The 23,748-nt window shown below is 37.6% G+C and overlaps 1 protein-coding gene across 1 annotated transcript in view; it reads right to left on the bottom strand.

Annotated features, from left to right (window-relative positions):
- Positions 1–1,645: 1,645 nt before the first annotated feature.
- Positions 1,646–23,748, bottom strand: part of LOC105233945 (homeobox protein caupolican) — a 43,651-nt gene continuing 21,548 nt past the window's right edge. Inside the window, exons 2-5 of the mRNA XM_049459412.1 lie at positions 21,496–22,143; positions 12,042–12,157; positions 6,488–6,879; positions 1,646–3,834 (exon numbers count right to left, since the gene is read on the bottom strand). Of these exons, the coding sequence (XP_049315369.1) occupies positions 2,657–3,834; positions 6,488–6,879; positions 12,042–12,157; positions 21,496–22,143 (2,334 nt within the window). The 3' untranslated portion in view covers positions 1,646–2,656. The remainder of the gene's footprint in view (positions 3,835–6,487; positions 6,880–12,041; positions 12,158–21,495; positions 22,144–23,748) is intronic.

Raw genomic sequence — 23,748 nt, 5'->3', positions numbered from 1 at the left:
CATATGAAACATAAGTAAAATATATAATAAAAAGAATTTTGTGTGTTAAAATAAATAATAGAAATATAATAGAAATAAAATAATAAAAAATAATAATAAAATAAAATAAAATAAAATAAAATAAATTAAAATAAAATAAAATAAAATAAAATAAAATAAATTAAAATAAAATAAAATAAAATAAAATAAAATAAAATAATATAAATAAATAAATAAAATAAAATAAATAAAATAAAATAAAATAAATAAAATAAATAAAATAAATAAAATAAATAAAATAAATAAAATAAAATAAAATAAATAAAGTAAAATAAAATAAAATAAAATAAAAAAATAATAAGAAATAAAATGAATAAAAAAACATAAAATAAAACAAAATAAAATAGAATAAAATAAAATAAAATAAAATAAAATAAAATAAAATAAAATAAAATAAAATGAAATAAAATAGTAATAAAGAAATTAAAAAAAAAAATAAAAAATGAGAAATGCAAACTTACTTATATAAAAACATATTTTCAAACTCTTGCACATCTCCATTAAGGCTACATATTTTTAAATTTAAATGCTACTAAAAAGGCTTTTTAGTTTTTTGAAATTTTAAAGCTTAATTTATAAGCTAAAAGTATACAAAAATTTTCGAAAACGATAAATAAAATAAAACAAATCTAAGCGAACTAATCTTCCAGTTTTTGAGATATCGATCTGCCATTTTGTACACGTTCTTTTATCACCAAGAGGCTGCTTATCGGACGAAACTGACGATATCGGATAACTATAGCGTATAGCTGTCATACAAAATGTACTATAGCGTATAACTGCCAATCAAATTGTACAAAGAAAATCAAATCTTTGTATAGGAAAGCTTTTTATTTGCCAAGGTACCTTCACAAAATTTAACCCGGACTATTCCCTAGATCAAAGCAACAATATCCGTAAAAAATGTGTAGATCCGAGTACTTTAGCGTATAGCTGCCATATAAACTGAAGGTTCAAAATCAAGATTTTGTACGGAAAACTTTTTTATTTGAAGAGATATATTCACAAAATTTGGCATGGTTTATTTTCTAAGATATCTTAATAATATCTGAAGAAATTTTTTCTATCGGATCACTATATCCTATAGGTGTCATATAAACTGAAGGTTCAAAATCAAGCTTATGTATGGCAAACTAGTTTATTTAATAATATATCTTCACGAAACTCGACGAGAGTTGTTTACCAAAGCTGAGATATAATCTCCGAATAAAATTGTCAAATCGAGTCTCTATAGCATATAGCTGTCATACAAACTGAACGTTAAAAATCTAGTAGTAGTATGGAAAACTTTTTTATTTGACAAGATATCTTCACGAAACTTATCATGGATCAGTTTCTGAGCCAACACCATAATAATTGAAAAAAGATTTTAAATCGGACCACTATATCATATAGCTGCCATACAAACTGAACATGCAAAATAAAATTTATATATGGCAAACTCTTTTATTTGATAAGATATCTGCACCAAATTTAACACGAATTTTTTCTCAAAAAAAAGATTCAATCTCCAAAAACATTGTTCACATCGGCTGACTATAGCATATAGCTGCCATACAAACCAACCGATTAAAATCAACTGCTTGTAAGGAAACTTTTTCATTTGTGTAGAGTATTATAGCATCCGCGCAACCAAAGTCAACGTTTTTCTATTTTTCTGATAGCTTTGATATTAATATTTTTTTTTTAGTTGCAAACATGTTTACGAACCACCCCATAGTTGCCGCATTTTCGCCAACAGCGAATTAATGCCACATATCTACACATGCGTTTATTTTTAGCACTTTTTAATTGCCATTTTTTAATGTGCTTTTAATCTTAATTTATAAGTTTTACAAGCAATTTTATCAAGGCTTAATTGCTATTTTTACAACACCTTCGCGCTTATTACCGATAGTGTTATTGTTGCAGCTGCTAGCTAGCTTGCTGCCTAGTTGTGGCTGCTACTGTGTGCGAAGAGTCGTTAACCTGCCGTTGGTGTGACTAATGGGATGTGCGTATGCCTTAACTCGCTTTTATTGTTGTTTTAATAAAGCGCTATTAATTGTACAATAACAACTGCAACAGCACAGGTAATTTGTGGCGACCACCCTCTCCATATTTTCACGTATTTGCTGCGGCGAGTTCGTGCCTTAAGTCTTCAGTTATTACTTTTACTGTTTTCAACTACTTTTTACGTTTTTTTTTTATTTATTTTTTGTTTAACTGCGCATGCGCGCGTGTTGAATTACGCAGCCGGCAGGCGACCTTTTTTCCACGCACGCGAATTGCAATAAACACTTTTTATTGCCGCTTACTCGAATTACGTTTTTATTGCAAAATAATTAGCGCGTTTAAATTGTGACGGCAGGCATTGCTGCGATTAGCGGTTATGTGGTGTATATACAAACATATGTAGATACGACGCAGATGTACAAGGAAAAGTAATTAAAAAACTAGCGTGACTTACTTCCGCTGTTCGCCGTCCACCGTCAAAAGCGCTGCGCGTTTTGCCACAACAATTTCAATTCAATCATATTTTCACAATTTATTGCCTGCTTTTGTTGTTGCGCACATGCCAGGGATGACCCGATTTGATTTAGCGACTGATTGAGTCATTACCTCCAACTGTCCCCACTCAGCCCTCAGCACGTGCCGCGGCCAATGCGTAATTGATACCCACACTCGTCCCCATCGCCGTGCCGTATGCTCCTTGCGACACACCGATACCGTTACCACCGTTGTAGCACATACCAGCCGCGACGCTAGTGGGCGTCGCAATTAAACCGCTGCGCGCCAGCTGATTCAAGGCAATGCCACCGCCGCCGCTCACCAATTTCATGTTGGGTGGCGTTTGTGGCGGCGTATCCGGCTGTATTTCGTTGAAACCCAAGCGCTGTTGCTGCTGTTGTTGCTGTTGCAGCTGGTGATATTGTTGCGCTGTCAGCAGCGGTGGCCCTTGCGTCATGGCAGGTGGCGTCGAAGCGCTGTTGCTGCTGCCACTGCCAATACTGCCGTTGTGGTGGCTGCTGCCGTTGCCATTGCTGCTGTTGTTGCTGCTGGAGCTCAAATTGAGAAATTGAACGCTGCTGCTGTTGTTGTTGTTGTTGTTGCTGCTGCCAGTTGCTGCTGCGTACGCCGTAGGTATGCGCGAATAAGGCAATGCGCCGACGTAGCCGTTCATCATACTCAGCGATGTCGAATTGTTGCTGTTGCTGTTGCTGCTGCTGCTGTTGTTGTTGTGTGCTGGCTGTATGTTGCTGCTGTTGTGTGGATTCAGTTGGCTGAGCTGTTGCAAGTGCGTCGGCATTTGTTGGTAGTATTGCGCCCGGCTCTGCAGCAATGATTGCTGCTGCTGTTGTTGTTGTTGCTGTAGTTGCTGCTGCTGCTGATATGTGTTCATTTGTATAGGTGGTGGCAGTGAGGCCAGCGTCGGCGGCGGCGGAGGTGGCGGTGTCTTGCAAGCGACCGTGTCTGCCAAACTCCAGATCTTGGGTTTGCTCGCTGGGAGCGGTATACCACAGTCCGCCGCACGCAGCAGGTTTTTTGACACATTATACTCATCCCCTGCGTTGATTTGGCTTGGCGTGCCATATGTCATACTAACTGCATGCTGCTGTTGTTGCTGTTGTTGGTAGTAAGCCGTTGCTTGTTGTTGTTGGTAGGGATGATAGCTGGGGTGTTGTCCATATGGTGAATTGTAGATGCCACTCATGTTGCGTAAGGAGGGTATATCACCGAATTTCGGTTCATCCATTGTGCAACCATCCATTTTGTCCTCTTTCCCCAATAACTCAGATTTCACTACAGGGTCATCTGCAAAAGAGAGAGGGGGAGGGTGATATGCAAATTAATTTAATTTCAATTTGTTTGCGAATTGAGTGCGGAAATCTCTGCTAAGACGCGCAAACACAACAATGAATTGTACAAAACGGTTAAGTAAAGATAACAACAAAAACAAAAGCTTTGTCGAACCTTCCTATTTCCCAAAAAAGTTGCTAACCTCGCTTTCCGCTACCATTTGTGGGCGTTGAAGCGCTCAACCCTCGCAATGCCACAACTTTCAACTACAAAATATTTCATCTTCCGTTACTTTGAAGCCGCCCACCCCTCTCCTACCGTCCTTTATGCAGTAATTCCACAAGCCGTACACTCGTGTTTGCTCTACTCGCTGTTATCTTGTCTTGTCTTGAAGTTAACTTAATTTGGTAAAAGTCGCAGAATTCAGTCAGCGAGGCCACTTAAAGGCGTTGTTGCACAGCCCACCGAGCAGCCCTTAACTTAATGGCAGCCATATGCCAGCCATTTCCGGCCGACGTCGACCAGCCGTTGGGGCAGCTCAGTTGTATCATAGTCAATGTCAGTGATAAAGCTAGTAATAACAACAACAGAAGTATGTGTGAATGCATGGAAAACAACAACAGCCCACAAGTGGCAGTTAGCGAGTGTAAGAGGTAGTGGCAGCAGACAAAAGGGGGAATGTGTAATGTCGCGCCACATAAATATCACTTAAAGTGAATGAGCCGCCAGCCAAAAAGCCAACCCCAATGTTGGCAATGCTTGCGCTCGTAAACGCTTTGTTGCGCTTTGTTGGAGCAAGCAGTGATTTTGGCAAGCAATATTTCGGAGGGTTTCGTTACAATGTGTCTTTTATAAGGGTGGTTCGGAAAATAAGCAGAGTATATGTAAACGGATATAGGATTGGAAAGCTTAAAGAGTAATTTTGCCTTTAGTTACTTATATCTTAACTGTTTTTGATTGGAAAATTGATACATTTTGGGTGAAAGTAGTCAAGTCGCAGTAATAATAGCAAGTTAGACAGCTTTCTTGCTTTTAAGTCTTTACAGCGACTTTTAGGCTTTCCTAAGATCCTGTAGACCATATTTAATTTAGACATCTAGAACCTTAAGATGGACTTATTTTAATTCCAGCTTTAGTGTTTACTATCAACTAAAGATATGGTTTTATAATGGAGTCCACAATTTGGAAATATAAACGAGACCCAAATATGAGTTTCTGGTCTTACTGAACCTTTATAGAGTAAAGCAATGGGATACCTTAGACCTTAGGTTTTTCATACATTATTCTGACAAGCATACGATGAAGACTTCGAGCTGTAACTCCACCATACATAATCATTCAAGACGGCTTTGGGAATGAGCTAAAACTACAAGTCCTTTGTTTAGTAAGATTAAAACTGAATAACACGATGGAATGTGATTAGAGAAGAAATAAAAATTGTTACTTCAGCTACTTTTCTTCATTAAGGGGTTACCTGGGTTTATGGTTTTCAAAAAATCGATTTCTTTTATTGTCTTATTAAATTCTACAACCTCTCTAGAATATTGTACAAAGTTTTCAAGTCGATCTGAGTAATAGTTTCAGAGATACAGCCTTGGAAACTTGTGCGCTCGAGGCTAGCCAGGCTAAGTGCGTCGCCTTTAAACACGTCTTTCTAGAATCTTTGCTTTTGAAGTCGGTTGGCAAGATTTCTCGAGAACTACTCAACCGATCTTCATGACATTTTACTTATGTCTTTGAGATACAATTCTTAAAAACTTGGACGAAAGTTTTTTTTCGATTACAATTATTAAAAAAAAAATGTTTCGAAAATTTCATTTTTAATGCCTGCCAAAAATCCAATTTTCAGTCTGTTCCCCCTTTGTTCGAGTTCTAAGTTAAGGTTTTAACTAAAGTACGTATTTTTTTACTTTAGATGATCCTGTAAGGAGTTATCCTGCCAACGCGGGCACATCCTTTTCATAGGATTCACCGGAAATGGCGTCGCAATGGCCGGGTTTACAATATTTTTTTCCAAAATATGAGAATTTCTTTGTTAGTAACTTATGTTTATGCAATAAAAAATTATAGTAAAATGACAAAAAATTTTTGAAAAAAAAAAACGTTTTTTACCCAGGGAATCCAATGTTTATATGTTTATGCCTTTCAAACATCCTTATAACGGTATTATTATTTCTCTTAAAAAAAAAATATTAGAAGATTTATTATTTTTATCAAATATTATTTCTCTTAAAGGAATCTCTAAATTGTCTTTATCAAATATTTTTCGTACCACCCTCATTTTCAGTGCAACAAAATGTCAACAACCCTCACGCGATGGACCAAAAGTAAAACGGTCATCGCTTTGTGCTGCTTAAGTGCTTAAGACAAAAGGAAACGACCTTAAGAAACCAAGTGTAACCATAAACGATGCCAAAGTGCCAAACAACGAATTAGAGCTCTCTCAAAAGAAAGCAATAACAATAGCCAAATAGCGTGCCTGTAGTTGACACAGGGCAGTGTGGCACTTAACAGGAAACTCACACTGACAACTCGTGAAGGCTTAAATGAAATTAAGTTAATTTTAACAACTTAAGATTAGCGGATAGTGATTTTGCTTAGCTACCAAAACAATGCTGTTTAAATATACCACACAACAAACATTTAATAATTTAGTTGTCTAACTCACCTTTTCGCAAGTCACTGCCACTCATAGCTGCACCACCGTAAACGCCCCCCACGACGTCGGCAGCACCTACACCGCTGCTGCTCAGCTTATCAACATCATCGGCAGCATCTTTTTCCTTCTCATCGTCCGACAACATTGCTTCATCATCGTCGTCGGTCTTATTCTTTGGTTCCCAAGTCATTTTATTCTCCTTCTTCAGACGTCTGCGAGCATTCGCGAACCATGTAGAGACCTGTGTCAGCGTCATTTTCGTAATGATGGCCAACATTATCTTCTCACCTTTGGTGGGGTAGGGATTCTTCTTGTGCTCACTGAGCCAAGCCTTGAGTGTGGCTGTGGACTCACGTGTGGCGTTTTTGCGGCGTGCCGCCAAGTCGTAACTGGAACCGTAACTGAAAGAAAAAAAAAATTTGGTTAAATGTTTTCAATATATGTGATAATTGAAAGATTTTTAATTTTATGTTCAGAAAAAATTATTTTTATATATTTTTAATTAAACCATTAATATACTACACATATCTTATCAGGATGACGTGATGAGTGGATTTAGCTATATACGTCTGTCTGTATGTGTTTGTGTATAAGCCACCTACTCTCTTAGTTTTTGAGATATCGATTTGAAATTCTCCACATATCCAGTTCTCCTCAAGAAACTGTTCATTTGTCAGAATTGCCGATATCGGAGCCACATAGCATATAGCTGCCATACAAACTGACCGATCAAAATCTAGTTCATGTATGGAAAACTTTTTTGTTTAACCACATATAGTCATGAAATTCGCCATGGATTATTTCTTAAGGCAACGCTATAATCTCTGAGTAAATTGTTCGGATCGGAGTACTATAGCATATAGCTGTCATACAAACTGAACGATCAGAATCCAGTTCTTGTATGGAAAACTTTTTTCTTTGACGAGATATCTTCACGAAATTTGACGTGAACTATTACCCAAGGCAACTCTACATTTCCCGAAGAAATTGTTCGGATCAGGCTACTATAGCATATAGCTGCCATACAAACTGAACGCTGTAAATCAATTTAAAGATCTTTATATATCCTTTTATTCCATACGAAATACACATGTGAGGGGTATTGAAGTTGTGACACAACCGAAGCTAACGTTTTTTCCTTTTGTTGTTGTTATTGTTTTTTTTTCTTCAATAAAAAACTCCAGCTTAATCAGATTACAATCTGCTTAATGTCTTTCCCACCAACCTTCATCGCCTTCAAAGCAGATATTTAAATGATTTAGCAAATTCGAGTGCTAACTTACTAACTTATAACGGTCAATTATAGCAAATCGAATTATATAAAAAGGTAGATACATACGTATACTCGTATGCACATGTAAATAACTAATCATACGTAAATAAATACTTGCTTGATTTACTCAAGTCGAGTGGCGGCAATTAAGTGTCGGCTGCGCCTCAAAGCGCTATCGAGTGTGCAATTTGTAAATATTGCCAAAGCGTCAATCGCACAACAAAACAACAATAATAAAAACAACAATAATAATAACAACAAAACACCAAGCATATCAACAATCGCCACGATAACGTCAATGCTGTAAACAACGCTCCACTAGACAGCCCCACACAAACACACATCGCAAACTTTGAAATTTAGAAGACAAGCAACAACAACAACAACTATATGAAATATGAGCAACTAATTGTCAGTTGGAATGTTGATTGAGCCAGCAATACTGTCATTGCAGACATAGCCTTCGCCACCGCCTCAAACACCACTTCCTCCCAATAGCAACGCCACCGCCATGGCAGCGCATGAGCGCGATACGCTAACTTTAGCTTTTAGTTGAGTAATTTCGTTATCTGCACCGGAGACACCTTGGTACAGTAATTGACTTGACTTGAATATGGTTTCGGAATGGCGTTGCAGTTTAGCTTACCTAATCAACGCTGATATGTATTAGTGTTATTGGCGGTATTATCTAAAAGCGCTTTGATGCCATATCTGTAGGCGCATTTAATCGATAAGCATTCGTTTCTAATAATACGTGCGGACTATGTGCAAAATGAAGATATTGCCATTATTGGGCTTATAATAAATATTTTTAGTAAGCATGTTTCGGTTCGCTTGTGTCCAAACTCATTATCTCATTAGCGTTTGAAATAATGCGCAGATCCATTGCAGTTGGCAAGCGATCCATTAAACTGTAAATGGATTTACTTAAGAAGGATTATCGTACTTATTGATCGAAAGTTAACTATATATAAGCATACTGATGAGATCAGTGGATCGTGCGGTCACGTAATGATTTTCTGACAAGACTGTATCTATCATTGTACTTCGTTTATAACAAACGCAATGGCGACGGAGGAGGAGAAATTTTTTCGTACACTTTATAAAGGACCGCGGAAAGTTCCGAAGACGTTCGATTTTTTATGAAAATATTTTCGTAAACGATTTATTTCAAGTTTAATCTTCTCTAGCAGCTTCAGATCATAAGCCCATAGCGAAATAATAACTATTTCATACATGTATGAAGACAACTTTAAAATAACAATGCCTTCATAGGTCGTTACCTTGCCGAAACATCATTTCAAAGTCTTGTTTTAACTCATGCTAGCATATTTTTATAGCAGTTGCCTGCACTTTGCAACACCATATCACTTGACTTTAAAAAATTTTACAATTTTTAATATGACAAAAAGTTCGTCAAATGAAGATCGCGAAATTCCAATCAATTTCCACTCTCTTTTTACTCCAGACTGTACTATCCGCTTTACCAGACATTATATACCAGACATTAAAGACTTAATTAGCTTTTATTCTCAAAAAAAATACCATAGTTGGAATCATCAACTGAGAATTGCTCGCCAATACGAATATGCTCAGCAATAACTGGCAGTTTTTAGATGTTTTCAGCTTTTGTTCATGTCAGCTTCTGAGACCAATACCCTTCTAAAGTCATAATTTACTGATGACGCTTGTGAGTATTTCATCTCAAACTCGACACCGTAGCTAAGTCGAGAAGAAAAATATGTCAAACGGAGCTCCAACGAGCTGTCAAATGTTGAACTCCTCATTATATACATTTTATCTAAAGTATCAAATCTTAGCATGTCAAGAAAATGCAAAATGCGATGGAACGATCTACCTGGGAACAAAGCTGAAAAAATCATATCTAAAGGGACTAAGTTAAGTACTGATTCGAAAGGTACTGTACATGCTTGGAGTACCAGCTTATCACAGCTTGATGGCGGCACAACATTGCAGAATGCCACTGACAAATCGAGAAGACTTCAAGAAGTGTCAAGACCAAGGCAGGCGTACATTAGAGCACCTCTTATGCACTTGTCTCGCATTGGCCAAACTATGCTTTAAGCATTTGAGAACACAATATAAGACGCTGAAAGAGGTATCGTTAGTGAGGCCAAAGAGTCTGTTAAAATTGGCGTCAAGCGCAGGCATCTTAAGAGATGACGACTCCTCAGGGATTTTGTAACGGAACTATGCGTGGCTCATTAGCCTACAAGACTAACCGCACATCTTGTCTAAAAGTTCAGAACAGTCTGCGAAATACTCAAGTTCGTTCCTGCAACAGCAAGGTCTACGTAACCAGACCACGCTCGGATTTTAAATATAAATCCATTTTCTTCCAATAGATGGCTATAGAAATCAGGTTGAATAAGCGCTCGAGAGTTAGCGAAAACGGAGCAAAAGCATAGAAAAGTGGCTGGAAGTAGTGTATTTAGTCCTGAAATCGAAAAAACAATTTAAATCATCGAGTTTAGTAGACTTTAAACCTTGGCTTCCAAGCCAGTATTGATTTTGCTGTGTTTCTGCTGCGATTTGTAAAGAAACATTTGCTATAAGATCTTCTTAATTCTTAATTCGGACCACTACTGTCAACAAATTAACCGTCTGAAGGAAACGATAACACAGAAGTGGACAGCTTTGCCCAATAGGAGAGGCATTTTGTTTCATCAGAATAACGCCAGGCTACACACGTCGATAGTAATTAGCCAGCAGTTCCGGAAGCTGGGTTGGGTACGCACCCACCTTATAGTCTGAAACAGTCACCAAATGCTTACTACATGTATACCCCTGCTTATGACGAATCACTTTTGAAAAATTTATCTCAAGAGAATTTTATGAAAATCCTATCCGATTTTTTTGCCACTAAGAGCGAAGGTTTCTTTGAGAGTGGTATATGAACCGAACAAAACGTTGCATATTTCACATAGATCAAAAAATTCCAACTATGCTAAATAAACCCTACAATTTAATGCAAAAACGTATTTCTATGTAATAAACCAAACCAGAGCAAGGCTTAAGCTTGATTTAAGCTCCGAAAAAGTTTATTTAATTGGTATTTCCCTAACACTTAATTCTAAAATGCTAGCTTCCCAATACAAATCCGCTAAATCTTTAAACCCACGAATTAATTTTTTAAACAACAAAACCGAAATGCGGAAAAAGTTTCCAAAGCGTCTGAGCTTTAGCAGCTTCAGCGTGAAAATTCATAGCGAAAATCCTTGAAAGTGACAGCTGGCCACAGTAAAAGCTTTTCAGCCACGGCTGAACGCACAACGAATTTAAATCTTTCGATAATTTTAAGTGTCGCATTTGGAAAACAACAACAACTACAAACACAAATAACCAATAGCCAAACAAGCGTAATAAAAATAGAAGTAACTGTAATAGCCAGAACGGAAAATGAAAACATTATTGGCAACGAAAGGAGACGAAATCGTGCGATGTGGTCGATAAGGGCGGCAGGACATTGAAGCGACGTAAGCGACAAATACAGTTGCACCACTTGTTGAACTGCCACAGACAACAAATGTACGCGAGGGATTTAGCTGGGTTCATAGACAAAGTTGCTGTTGTTGTTGTTGTTGCTGTTACTGTTTTTATAGTATGCGCGTGTGTTCTTCACCATTTTTGTGGCACACAACCGCAGACAAGCCGTCGCACTCTCAAAGTGGACGCAGCAGCCGACTGCGGCTTGCGGGCAAATAGAAAATCTCCAGCGTCGTGATCGGCTGAGTTATCTGTCTTTAATTTTATCAGCATTTAAGCGCTTAAAATGTATACATATAATGAAATTCATTTCATTTGAAAAACAAATCCTTGCAGAAATTTAATATTTAATTCTTGCATTAAATTGAACAAAAGTTGGTAATTTCTCGCTTGATTAAAGCTTGGCGGCATTGACGCTAACAAAAACCGAAATTTCTTTATGGGCAGCAAGTAAGTAATAAATCACGTGCATAGCGTGTTCTACTTATAACAACCGTTAGCTGACACACGCCACAACCACAGCGAGTGAGGTCATGAGAAGAAAGTCGCCTGCTCACTGATAAGCCACTTATGAGCATAAAGACCGGGCAACATATTGTCAACACCTCATAAGTCATCGAGTTTACGTTCAAGTGCTTAAGATTTATTTCTTTTTTCTGTTGTTACACTTACATACATACTTATTTATAAATAAGTAGCGCGCTGATAATATTTTTTGTGTTTTTTTTCTGTTTTTTTTTTTAGAAACTTAATAATTGCAGATAAATGATTTTGATTACTTACCCATAAGCGGCAATGGGATCGTATGAATAATAACCGGTGGTGGGCTGCAGGCTAGCTGAGGTCCAAGCAGACATGTCAGAGCCAGCGTTGCCCTCTTTAAGTGCATACGGGTTACTCTGTAAGAAGAAGTGAGGAAATAAAAAAATTAGAACCAAGAAAAATAGTAGATTGAATTAAAAAAAAAAATATTAATTAATTAAAAACTGACATGGAACATTTTTGGATGTTATGCAGAGTCATAAAATATATAAGAGTTCATAAAAAGATGTTAATAAAAATACAGAACTTAACTTTTCTTTAAATTTTCATTTAAAGTGCTCTAAAATTTTCGCAATTATTCAAAATATTCATACTATTTTGTTTATACTTTTTTTTATTTTAAAGTAATGTCATTGTGGGTTTTTTAATTCAGAATTTCTTCTCTTCCGGAGATCTGGAAGTGTTCGGCTTTTTATATTTTTGCATTTTTTATAAACACGATACCTGAATATCATTTATTTGTCAGAAGCCAATTTTTATGGCGAGAAAAAATATTTACATTAAAAACTTAAATTTTTTTATCAGTCAGGATCAGGTGATCAGATTGTATTTTAACAATGTTGGAAGTCATTATTCGTTTTATTCCATTAAATATCCTATTTTTGTTTTAATGCCACTGATAGCAATAGCGGACTCCCTTTTTTAACATTGAGTCTATATGCCGAATTTTTAGTTCGTCTTAATTGGTTACAACCTTCGTTGCAAACTTAATATATTATGTTCTTCTCCTTCTTTAGCACTACAACGGAAAGCCGGTCTTTGCAGACCACACTAAACTTCGTCAGTTGCCTCTATTTTAAACCTACGCCAGCTGTACATCCCCAAGGCAGACAGTTCTCTTCGCACTTGGTCCTTCCATTGGATCCGAGGGAGCCTTTGCTTCCGTTGTCCACCCATGGGTTTCATGTTGAAGAAGCTTTCTGTTAGAGCATCGTCTTCAATGCGAACGACATGCCATAACCAGCGCGTTCGTTGAATTTTTATACGCTTAACTACATATATCCAATTCAAGATTTCATCTTTCTCGATACTCATCGTTCACGTGGCTCCAAAGATCTTGCGAAGAACAGTTCCATCAAATGCTTCAAGTGCTTTCTGATCTCGGGTCGTCATCATCCATGTTTATGTGCCGCATAATATAATGGGAATAATAAGGCATCTGCTTCTTAATTGTTTACTGATCCCAAATTAGCATCTGTGGGCAAGAGTTATTCAGCGCTTGATCTCTAGGCTTAGATTATTGGTTGCGTGATATACAAAGTCCTTAACTTTTTCAACAGTGACATAGTTCCCAAGATGCAATTAATTTTTGTATCCACATATAAGTACTTTGTCTTGCCTCGTTAATCAGAAGACGAACCTTTTTCGCTTCTTTTTCTAGGCTTGAAAAGGTTGCGCTGACGGCTCTGTCGTTAAGGCTTATGGTGTCCATATCATCTGGGTACTCAAGGAGCCTTGTACTTCGAGAGGAGACAGTGTCAGTTAACGCACACTGCGGGATCTCCCTTCTTGTGATAAAGACTACACTCATATTCCAATCATTGGGCATGTATTCATTTAACCAAATTATGCTTAGCTGCTTGAACGTGCGCTTCCAGCAACTCGCCGCCGGTTTCAAACAGCGCAGCCGGTAATCCATCGGTGCCTGGAGTTTTGCTGTTCTTAAACCGCCTTAGAGTTTTTTTCACCTCGTCTTGATCAAGTGGCGGAACTACAATGTTGTTGCGGTAGATTGTTGGTGGGGGTTCTTTTTCGTCTGCCGCAGCACTGCTTCTGCAATTTAGCAGGTTTGAGAATTGTTCTCTATACATTTCGAGTGTAATCTGTGTGTCTGTTATCAGGTTTCCTTTCCTGTTTTTACAGAAGTCGGCTCCGGACTTCAAACCATTTGTTTGCTGCCTTAACTTCTGATCAAATTTTCGTGTCGAGCACCTGCTAGCCAGCATATCAAGCTCTTTGAACTCACGTCTTTCTGCTTCTCTCTACTTTTTGTTAAAAATTCGTTTCTCTATTTTATATTCAGGGTATAAAAATAAGTAAGAATTTTACTAACTTTTAAAAAATCCCTTTGATAACACACTGAACGAAATATTAATAGAATAGGATATTAAAAGAGCTTTCTATTAATATTTACTTTATTCATTTTATGCATCTCTTATTAAATAAATTCGATTAGTTCGTGAAAACCAATCAATACACACAAAAGGACACTAACAAAGCAAAACAAAGACAAAGGAAACTAAACCCAAATAAATCGAAGCTGTAGAATAAAATGCAGAAATAGAATGAAATTTACTTGCTGAATAATAACAATTTAAAAGCAGCAAAACAATAATAATTTCTATACTGAATAAAAGTGACAAAGGCTTATAATTAAATACTAAATAAAACCGAATAAAAGTAAACTCGCAATGACAGCGCTGACAAGTGAGGCAACAACAAAATGGCAAACATGGCAGTCAAAGCGATCCCACGCGATGATGGCGGCAAAACTCAATGAATGAGCAGATGAATGAATTTATTTACACAAGCATTGTTGACAAACGCAAAACCCAAAATAAAACAACAACAACAATAACAATAAATGCAAAAACGAAACCGAAATTCAACTAAGTTCAAATTGGCTAAAAGGGAAACGGACGTCGGCAGCGGTAATGCTGAGATATGATATTTTTACGTACATATGTGTGTCTATGTATGTATGTGTGTGTGCGTCTACTCAAAATAAAGGTGTCTCACCGGCAAAGCAATACATTGCTGCAATTCCTGTTGTTGTCATGTTTTAGTTTAGTTAACATAAATGCAAGTGTAAAACACGAGCAACAAGCATTGCTAAAACAACAACAATTACAAATATAGTACATAAATGCGAACAGACTCATTTATAATGGTAATAATAACAAATGCAAGGGCACACATCAGCATAGAAGCCGCAAATGTAGATACATATATAAATCTATATACATACATATATGTAAGTATATGATATATTTGCCAGACGCATAGACTTAATATATAAACTTATATATTTATTTAAAAAATCAACACAATCACATAATATTAAAACGGAGGAGGCTTAACAAACTCATATACAAATTTATTTATGGTAAATGTACATACATATGTATATTCTACGACATAAGAGACTATATAGTATAAAATTTATATAGGTCTCCGTTTCAACTAAATAATGATTTTAGTACATTAAGGACCGTTTTCTCAATGTCTTGTTAGCTTCAATCTATCATTTAAGTTCTTGTTAACTTAACCAAGACACCTTCTTTTGGTAAATAATCTCTGTTCTTTAACCAGAACTTAACTGACAAATGGCTACTAACCAGACAATGAGAAAGATACTCTAAATACCATAAAATGGTTTGATATTTAAACCTTCGCGACCAAAAAAACAACTATTGGAAATAAGGAAGAAAACTCGTCGTTTTAATAAACTTTTATTGAAAATTAGGCAGTGTTGGATTATCAAAGTTTTGAGAGCAACTTGAAGGAGAATACGTAGGCTTCTATATATATCTCTGGCCTAGGCAACACTAAGTGTTGCCAGGTGCAATCTGACATTTCCATTGGAAAGTTTGACATTTTTAGCATAACATCACTCAGAACGTTTTGTCATTTAATTGTGAATTGTTTTATTCACAGGGAATTAAAAAATTCATCTTGGGCAAAAAATGCGAATTAACTCGTGAACATTTTCGTGCGAACATTTTCACAACTTTCGACCGTGGATTTTTTTATCACGACAAGAGTGCATCGATGAAACTAAAATCTTTGTATGGCTATGAAGCACCATCCTATAGCACTGTGAAAAACTGGTACAACGATTCAATCGTGGCCGACGCTCGCTCAAAGACGGAATTCACATGAAGGTCGTCCAAAAACAGCCGTTGTGCCAGAAAACATCGATGCCGGTACGTGAACATGTGATAATGCAAGACGGTCATGTAACATACCTTCAGATAGAGGCATGCCTATGCATTTCTCCCACCAGCATACATTCGATATTGCATGAACACCTGGCCGTAAAATAGGTTTGTTCTCGTTGGATCCCGCACAATTTGACAATCGCTCAAAAAAAGGCTCGTGTGGATTGGTGTAAAGAAATGCTGAAAAAATACGATCGCGGTGCTTCAAAAGACATTTATAAAATCGTCACAGGTGACGAATCACATATTCAAGAAAATAATGCGTGGTCAACGATTTTCGTCGCCAGAAGATGCTGTTAAAGCATTCAAAAACCATGTTTTGGAGGTGTCTCAATCGGAGTGGAAAAAGTGCTTGGAAAATTGGTTTGAGCGCTCGCAAAAGTATATAACTCTTGATGGAGAATATTTTGAAAAACAATAAAACCATTTTCGTTGATAAATATTCCTATTTTCATTATTAGGACAGAAATATATAGCCCTCGTAACTTACAGAAAATACCAAAATGAATATTAACAAATATTACTAAAATAAATAACGGTATTGAGGCTTACTTTGGAACCAATTTTTACTGCTCGACAAGGCTCATAAAACATTCTCTGGTTCAATACTCGTATATGATATTATAACTTAACTCTATAATAAAAGTCAATGTCGCTAGAATTTGGTATTTGTCATTTCCCAAAAATAACAAATAGTTTTACTGCTAAAATGTTTGTATATTAGGGTAGGTAAAAAAACGAATATTTTTTCTTCACCTGGCACTTTGAAAAATAGTTCGATTACTAGTCTACTCATTCTTAAATTACATAATACTTTTTTGTTTTTCGTTTACATTTGCTCTTAGCTTCACTCTGATTCTCAATATCTGGCTCTCTCCTCTCTTTTTCTACACATCTGAACTACTTTAAATTTGGAAAACACCTGTGAGAATTGCTAAAATTAAGAAAAGAAATAATTATGTAAAACAGAGTTTATGGTCGAAATCTTAGCATACAAACAGGCTGCACAGAGTGAAAAGAGAGACTGTTAGAGGGCGAATAAAGCATAAAGAGAAAAAAAGTTGTATTTATAATATACGTCTTTAATAGCCTAAATAGCCTAAATGTATATTATAAATACAACTTTTTCTCTCTATACTCTTTATTCCCTCTCTAACAGTCTCTCTCTCTTCACCATAATTGAAAAGATAGTTGTCCTGCCTGTTTGTATGCTAAAATTTCGACTAAAAACTCTGTTTTACATAATTATTTCGTTTCTTAATTTTTGCAATTCTCACCCAGCTTACATTTTTTTTTAATTCTTAGTGATTTCTTTTTTTTCTTCGAAAGAATTTTATGGAAACATATGTTGTAAAATATATTTACAGTCTGACATTTTTTCTCTTCATTAAATAGAAAAATGCATACCTCTCTTCCAACTTTTCGAAAAAATATCCCATTTCATAAATTTTCTACGGAAGTGAGAGCTCTACGACATCGCCTCTTAAAATTTTTTCGTAAACATAATCATGGAAATTATTCGATTTTGCCCGTCTGCAAGTTCCTTCCCAGGGCCGGCTGCCAAGGAATAATGTCTAGCGAAATTATTAACGATATCGCAATTTATTGAAGTTGACGCTCTTAGGAGAGTTTAGGTTAGGTTAGGTTATGTTGTCAATCCTAACAGTGATCTCAATTGGAACGCATGCATTAGGACAGCTATGAACGCGGGTCTATTGTGATACCTCTACAATATAACGGGTGATTTTTTTGAGCGTTTTAGGATTTTTCATAGCATTAGTATTTGACAGATCACGTGGGATTTTCAGGATCATGGTGTCAAAGAGAAAGATGCTCAGGTATGCTTTGACATTTCATCATGAACTAGACTTACTAACGAAGCAACGCTTGCAAATCTGGATGAAAATTTTATTACCAAAATCAGACCGTGTTGGGTTTTCGAAAATGTGTTTATCGACAAATTTTTGTTCAGCGATCGGATGAGGCTCTATTTGCTGGTTGAATGGCTACGTAAATAAGCAAAATTTGCCGCATTTGGGGTGAAGAGCAACAGAAGCCGTTCAAGAACTGCCCATGCATCCCGAAAAATGCACTGTTTGGTGTGGTTTGTACGCTGGTGGAGTGCAATCATTGTTACGACCGTATTTTTTTCAAAGATGGCTGTTGGACGCAACGTTACGGTGAATGGCGATCGCTATGACGTTCGATGTCTAACAAACTGTTTTGTTGCCAAAAATGGAAGAACTGAACTTGGTTGACATGACGTGGTTTCAACAAGATGGCGCTACATGCCAAACACAGCTCGCGATTCTATGGCCATTTTTGAGAGAAAACTTTCGGACAACAATTCATCTCAAGAAATAGGGACCCGTAAGTTGGGCCACCTAAGATCATGCGATTTAACGCCTTTTGACTATTTTTGTGGGGCTACGTCAAGTCTAAAGTCTACATAAATACAGCCAGCAACTATTTCCCAGCTTGAGAAGACAACATTTCCGAAGAAATTCGGGCTCTATTCCGGCCGAAATGCTCGAAAAAGTTGCCCAAGATTGGAGACTTTTCCGAATAGGACCACCTAAGACGCAGCCGCGGTCAACATTTAAATGAAATTAATCTTCAAAAAGTAAATGTCATGAACCAATCTAAACGTTTCAAATAAAGAACCGATGAGGATTTTGCAATTTTATGCGTTTTTTTTTTTAAAAAAAGTTATCAAGCTCTTAGTAAAAATCACCCTTATTTTAGTAGACTCCATTGTGGGTACTTTCTTACAATATAGTAGATCAAAAGACCCCCCACATCGCACAGTGTGAGATTTAGTCAAATCTAGCATCTCAAAATTAATTTTTATATGAAGTTGTTAGAGGATATGAACTTGAAATTTGGCACGATCGTTAAGGATATTATAAGCTTCAATATGGTGATAGACAACTAGTTTCAACTAGTGTCAAAGGGGGACTAGTTCCGAACTATCTTCAAAAACACTATTTGGGGACAATTTTTTTTTTTACACATTTATATTCAAAATTTCTTCTTTTTTCTCTTCTAACTAAAAACTTGTCGATATTATTGATGATATGTAGCACCCACGATACAACCATTTCTATGATTCTTTGCAAATGAGAAAAATAAAAAGTTAATGTTGTTTCAATGTTAAATTTATTGATATCTAAAACATAATAAAAAGGAAAAAAATCATGTTCGTTCATAGTTTTTGGAGTTGCACCACATAAATAGCACGCCTGCGATGGACGTTTTAATTTGAAAAGAGCTGGAGGTGCAGACTTTGCCGTCAATCATACATAGAATTAAAATAGAGCTTTAACGGTGAAACTATAAACCGTGAAGCTCAAAGCTAGTTGGTTTCAAAACAGAAATTTGCTGCCGAATATGCTCCACTTCCGCCTTTAATGACCCCACGCGTTCTCTTTCGTGAATATAATTTGCTCCGGGTCTACCAATATCTTGTCGAAAGACGCAGCTGGATTTTGCCAAAAAATATGTTTCCTTCCTTCAGCTGCGAGTTAAAGTTGAAAGAGGTACCCATCGAAAGAGAAAACATGCTTTCGTCTGACATGATTGTCATCCGAAAATTTTTGCTTGTAACGGTTCTGTTCGGCTCCATCGCATCCCCATTTTATTATTATGCTTACTTCATCCTGAATGGCAGGAACGACTTAAAAACCTCAATTCATATGTGCATCTAGTTAAATCTTTTTCACCGTGTGGTCTATGATTAAGGATTGCAAATTGATTTCGGGCATATGTTTGTCAAGTGACAGTAACAAGGCTTGGGGTAGCATAGCACAATAATTTTGATTACTTACGAGGTCATAGCATGGATACAATTTCGGACGTATGGTATCGTATGCAATCGTATTTCCACGGTATTGCTCCAGTTGATAAATTTTCGTCTACGATCACTTTTCTTTTCAGTAATGCTTACCCTTCCTCTTTTTTATAGCTGTACATCTCGAAGGGGATGAAGCCGGACAACTATTTAACAGATGTTTGCTTAGTCTCTTTTTCCACAGGATCTCAGATACATTGGGGCAGCCATAGTTAATTGTTCCGAAGCAACATTTGTATTAACTCTTGCCGATTTCCGTTTTTTTTTGTACTCAACACACTTTCAGCAAACTCTTTTTTTCTCGCCTTCCGCGTTGAGGGATTTGTTTTGAAGCTGATGCGTGCGTGATCAGAGCAAAATCAACAGCAGAAATTTTTGAACTTAGCCAAATAGCATTGTCATGCATAAATCTTGCTTATCACGGTGAGATTTGCTTCATCGCGATTGAAATTGGAAGCAAACGCTTTTTTATACGATCTGTATTTTTGGTATACGTCAACATCTGGTCCAAAAATTGCTATAAACGTAGTGCTTTTCCGAATGACCGTTCGCTTTTCACCTTGCTCAACACAAGATCCAAAATCAGCTCCTCTCGCGTATTTCACTCATACTAAAAAAAGGCAAAAAAATGGGCAGGGATTTTTTTTTTTTAAATTTGTTTTGGGTACATTAACAAAGATTCTGCTGGCATTCTCATCACGGAACTCCGTGGGACTTGGAAGTTCCTAGGTCTATCAAATATTTGAAAAGACTTTTTAAAATTTGTCTTACCTTTCAGGTGTTTATAAAACAATTTTTTCAAAATACTTGAGTGCAAAAATAAATATTGTCGGTATACAAAACAAACATTTTAAGTTTAGTAATAACCTTAAATACAAAAAATATTTTAGGCCAAAAAAACCACTCACAACTTCGACATGATCACTCAAACTTTTGTAATCAATGCAAGCTTGCAAATCAATTGTAGCATGCTATGCAAATTTGCACTGGGTTGATAGCTGTTTATCACGCCAATAACATTTTTTTATTCTCTTTTGTGTTTGTTTTCGTACAACTGGGGTCTCTTCTCACGTAAAAAAAAAAAACTATGAGCGAGTTACGAAAACATTTTTTTTTTTGAATTTCGAGATGCCAGATTGACTAAATCTCACACTGTGCATCGACAAAGCGCTTTGAGCCTATCGCATATTTGTTGAAAAGGGTACTATTAGTTGCCGCTATGTCCATTACTAAGACTGACACTGACATATTAGATATTCAGTATAAATTTAGTTTCATCGCACAATAACTCAATTGCGTACAAACGGTTCGACAATATCCAAAACCAACTAATCTGCACTTCAATGTCAAAGCGCTCAATTCAATTATCTTGTCAGTAGAGACGCGGCTGCATGCAGTGACGGCGCACGCGCGAAGCAAATGCCGCCTGCTGACCGCTGTCTATTTGCATAACGAAAGGATCGGGCTTTCAGCGTGCAAGTGCCGTGCCACAAACCACAAAAGCGAACAAATGATAATCCAATTAAATGTTAACGATTCACGTAACACACACACACTAACGCACGCATATACGCGCGTATTTACAACGTATAATAAGGTAATAAAAAAGCCAACAACTACTTACCAGCGGCGAATAGAACGCCGAACTATCCACGCCAATGCTGGGATAGGGATTTTGCTCGCTTGATGGATAGGGCGTGCCATAAACACCAACACCAACGCCGGCCGAGGCACCAGCGCCCGGCATGCGTGTGTAGCCGGAGAGCGCCAAGCGCGCCGAATCGTATTGGCACGAGCAGACTGTCTGCCCGGAGACGGGATCTGTGATGATGGGGCGGCCATTCTCACAGCAGGGAGTAGTGCCGTCATTGATAGCGGCAGCATTGGCGGCGGCGGCGGCGCCTGCACCATCAATACCCATGCCGACATCACCCTCGCTACCGCTGACATCTGCATTTAGGCTCAAACTCAAGCCGATTGCATTGGCGGTGCTGCTATGCAGTATGCTGAGACCGGCTGTGCTAGCGCCGCTGTTGTTATTGTTGTTGGTATTATTTGATGTTTGCGAAATTGCACCTGGACTAAGCGGTCCAGTGGTTGTGACACCGCCAGTTGTGGTGGCCGACGAGCCGCCAGATGGGCTGAGCGATGCATCATTGCCGCCAGAGAGCGGTGACGGTGCGCTGGCGCTAACCATGCCGATGCTGTTGGCCGACATGCCGTTGGAAATGGCAGCGGCGGCGGCTGCCGACTGTGCAACACCGTTGAGTAACTGTAAGTAGGAAGCAAAGTAAGTAAGGAAATTGAAATTTCAACGAAAACTAAATGGCGCATAAAGCAATAAGTAAGAGTATTGGAGAAATATGGCAAAAGCAGGTGATTTGTGCAACGCCAATGCGAGGCAATAGTGCACAGTGCAAACAACCGTTTTTAGCGCCGAACAAAAATCGCTAACAAGACATTCATAGAAGAAGAAGCACGCACTTTCGATGAAAAAAAGTATATACACTGCCAACAAACCAGCCACAGCAAGCAACAGCATTGGCGCGGTCAGCGCGAGTCAGCCAAGCAGATTAAGACGATAACTCCAAATGTCAAAATATTTTATTGGCTCGGCGCAATTTGCGATCCGTTCCATCTATTTTCACTTCATTAATTTTCAATTTATCACAGTCAGATTTCAGATACGACAGCAAAAACAACAATGTATCTATATGTGGTACCTATTCGGCTAGTGGTAGGTAGGGTCGTGTGAGATGGTCGAGTGAAGTCGTTGGAGCACAACAACAACAGCCGAAAACAAATCATGGGCTTTGCCTACAAAAAAATAAAATAAAATTCGTTGCGGTTGCTGATGCGCAGCGTGCAGCGGTAACGGTGCAACAATCAATAAAGCAATGAAATAAAAAGAGGCCAATATGAAATGGACAGTGAGTAAAGCCACAGAAGGGAATAAGCAAGCCGAACAGCGCCACAAAACGTTTGGGGCACGATCGCGTACACACAAATACACATGCAAATGGCAAATCAACAATGTAGCAGTGACTGGTGGCGCATGCGCGCAGGTATGCCGCGGCTGCGCGCCTTCGATAACCGCAGCGAATCGCAATGTGTCCGCAAGACCGAGGCTGCAGAGCAGCTAAAGTCACCTATAAAGCAGAAAAATAAAACAACAACAACACTAAAGTCACCAATAAAGCAGAAAAATACAACAACAACTTTAAATAACGCCAAACACAACACAAAAGCAAAGAATTGGGAAAATAAATTGAAAAAACAAATAAAAAAATAAAATAAAAGTCAACGAAATTCATATAACGCTCGTTGCCGACTGAGGCCGTTCGGCTGCCACATACGTTTCGGTTTGGCTCCGCTGCACGCCGCGCTGTCACTGCGCCGATTCATTAGCTGCGGCTGTCACATTTTATTAGCCAGCATTTTGATGTTCTCCACGAAACGAAAGCCAAACCAAAAAAGACCGAGAGGAAGACAGCGCAAGCCAAGTACGTGTAAAAAACAAAGAAAAAAACATAGCGTACATAGAAATTGTAGCAACAGCAGTAGGGATTAAGCAACTAACTAAGCGGCCTACAAATTTGGCTGCCAGCAAAAGACGGTCTTATAAACAAAGTTGAAGAAATTGACGAAAAAAACGAGGCCAAGATCAAAACTCAACTGGACACAAGCTCCACATAATGACGCCATGTGTATTAAGCCAAAAAAAAAGAAAAAAACCAAAAATAATTGTTTAGTAGGAAGCACAAAAGAAATAAAACACAGAAATATCGAGCAAGTCTAGCGGCCAGCGGTTGACACGAAAACCGTGGACGCGTCACAGACGGCAGCAAGCAGTGAACTCGTCTTGTTTTCCTCATAA

The sequence above is a fragment of the Bactrocera dorsalis genome, chromosome 5, assembly GCF_023373825.1.
Source record: "Bactrocera dorsalis isolate Fly_Bdor chromosome 5, ASM2337382v1, whole genome shotgun sequence".
NCBI lineage: Eukaryota > Metazoa > Arthropoda > Insecta > Diptera > Tephritidae > Bactrocera > Bactrocera dorsalis.
The sequence above is the reverse complement of the archived record's forward strand: the minus strand, read 5'-3'. Positions and strand labels throughout refer to the sequence as shown.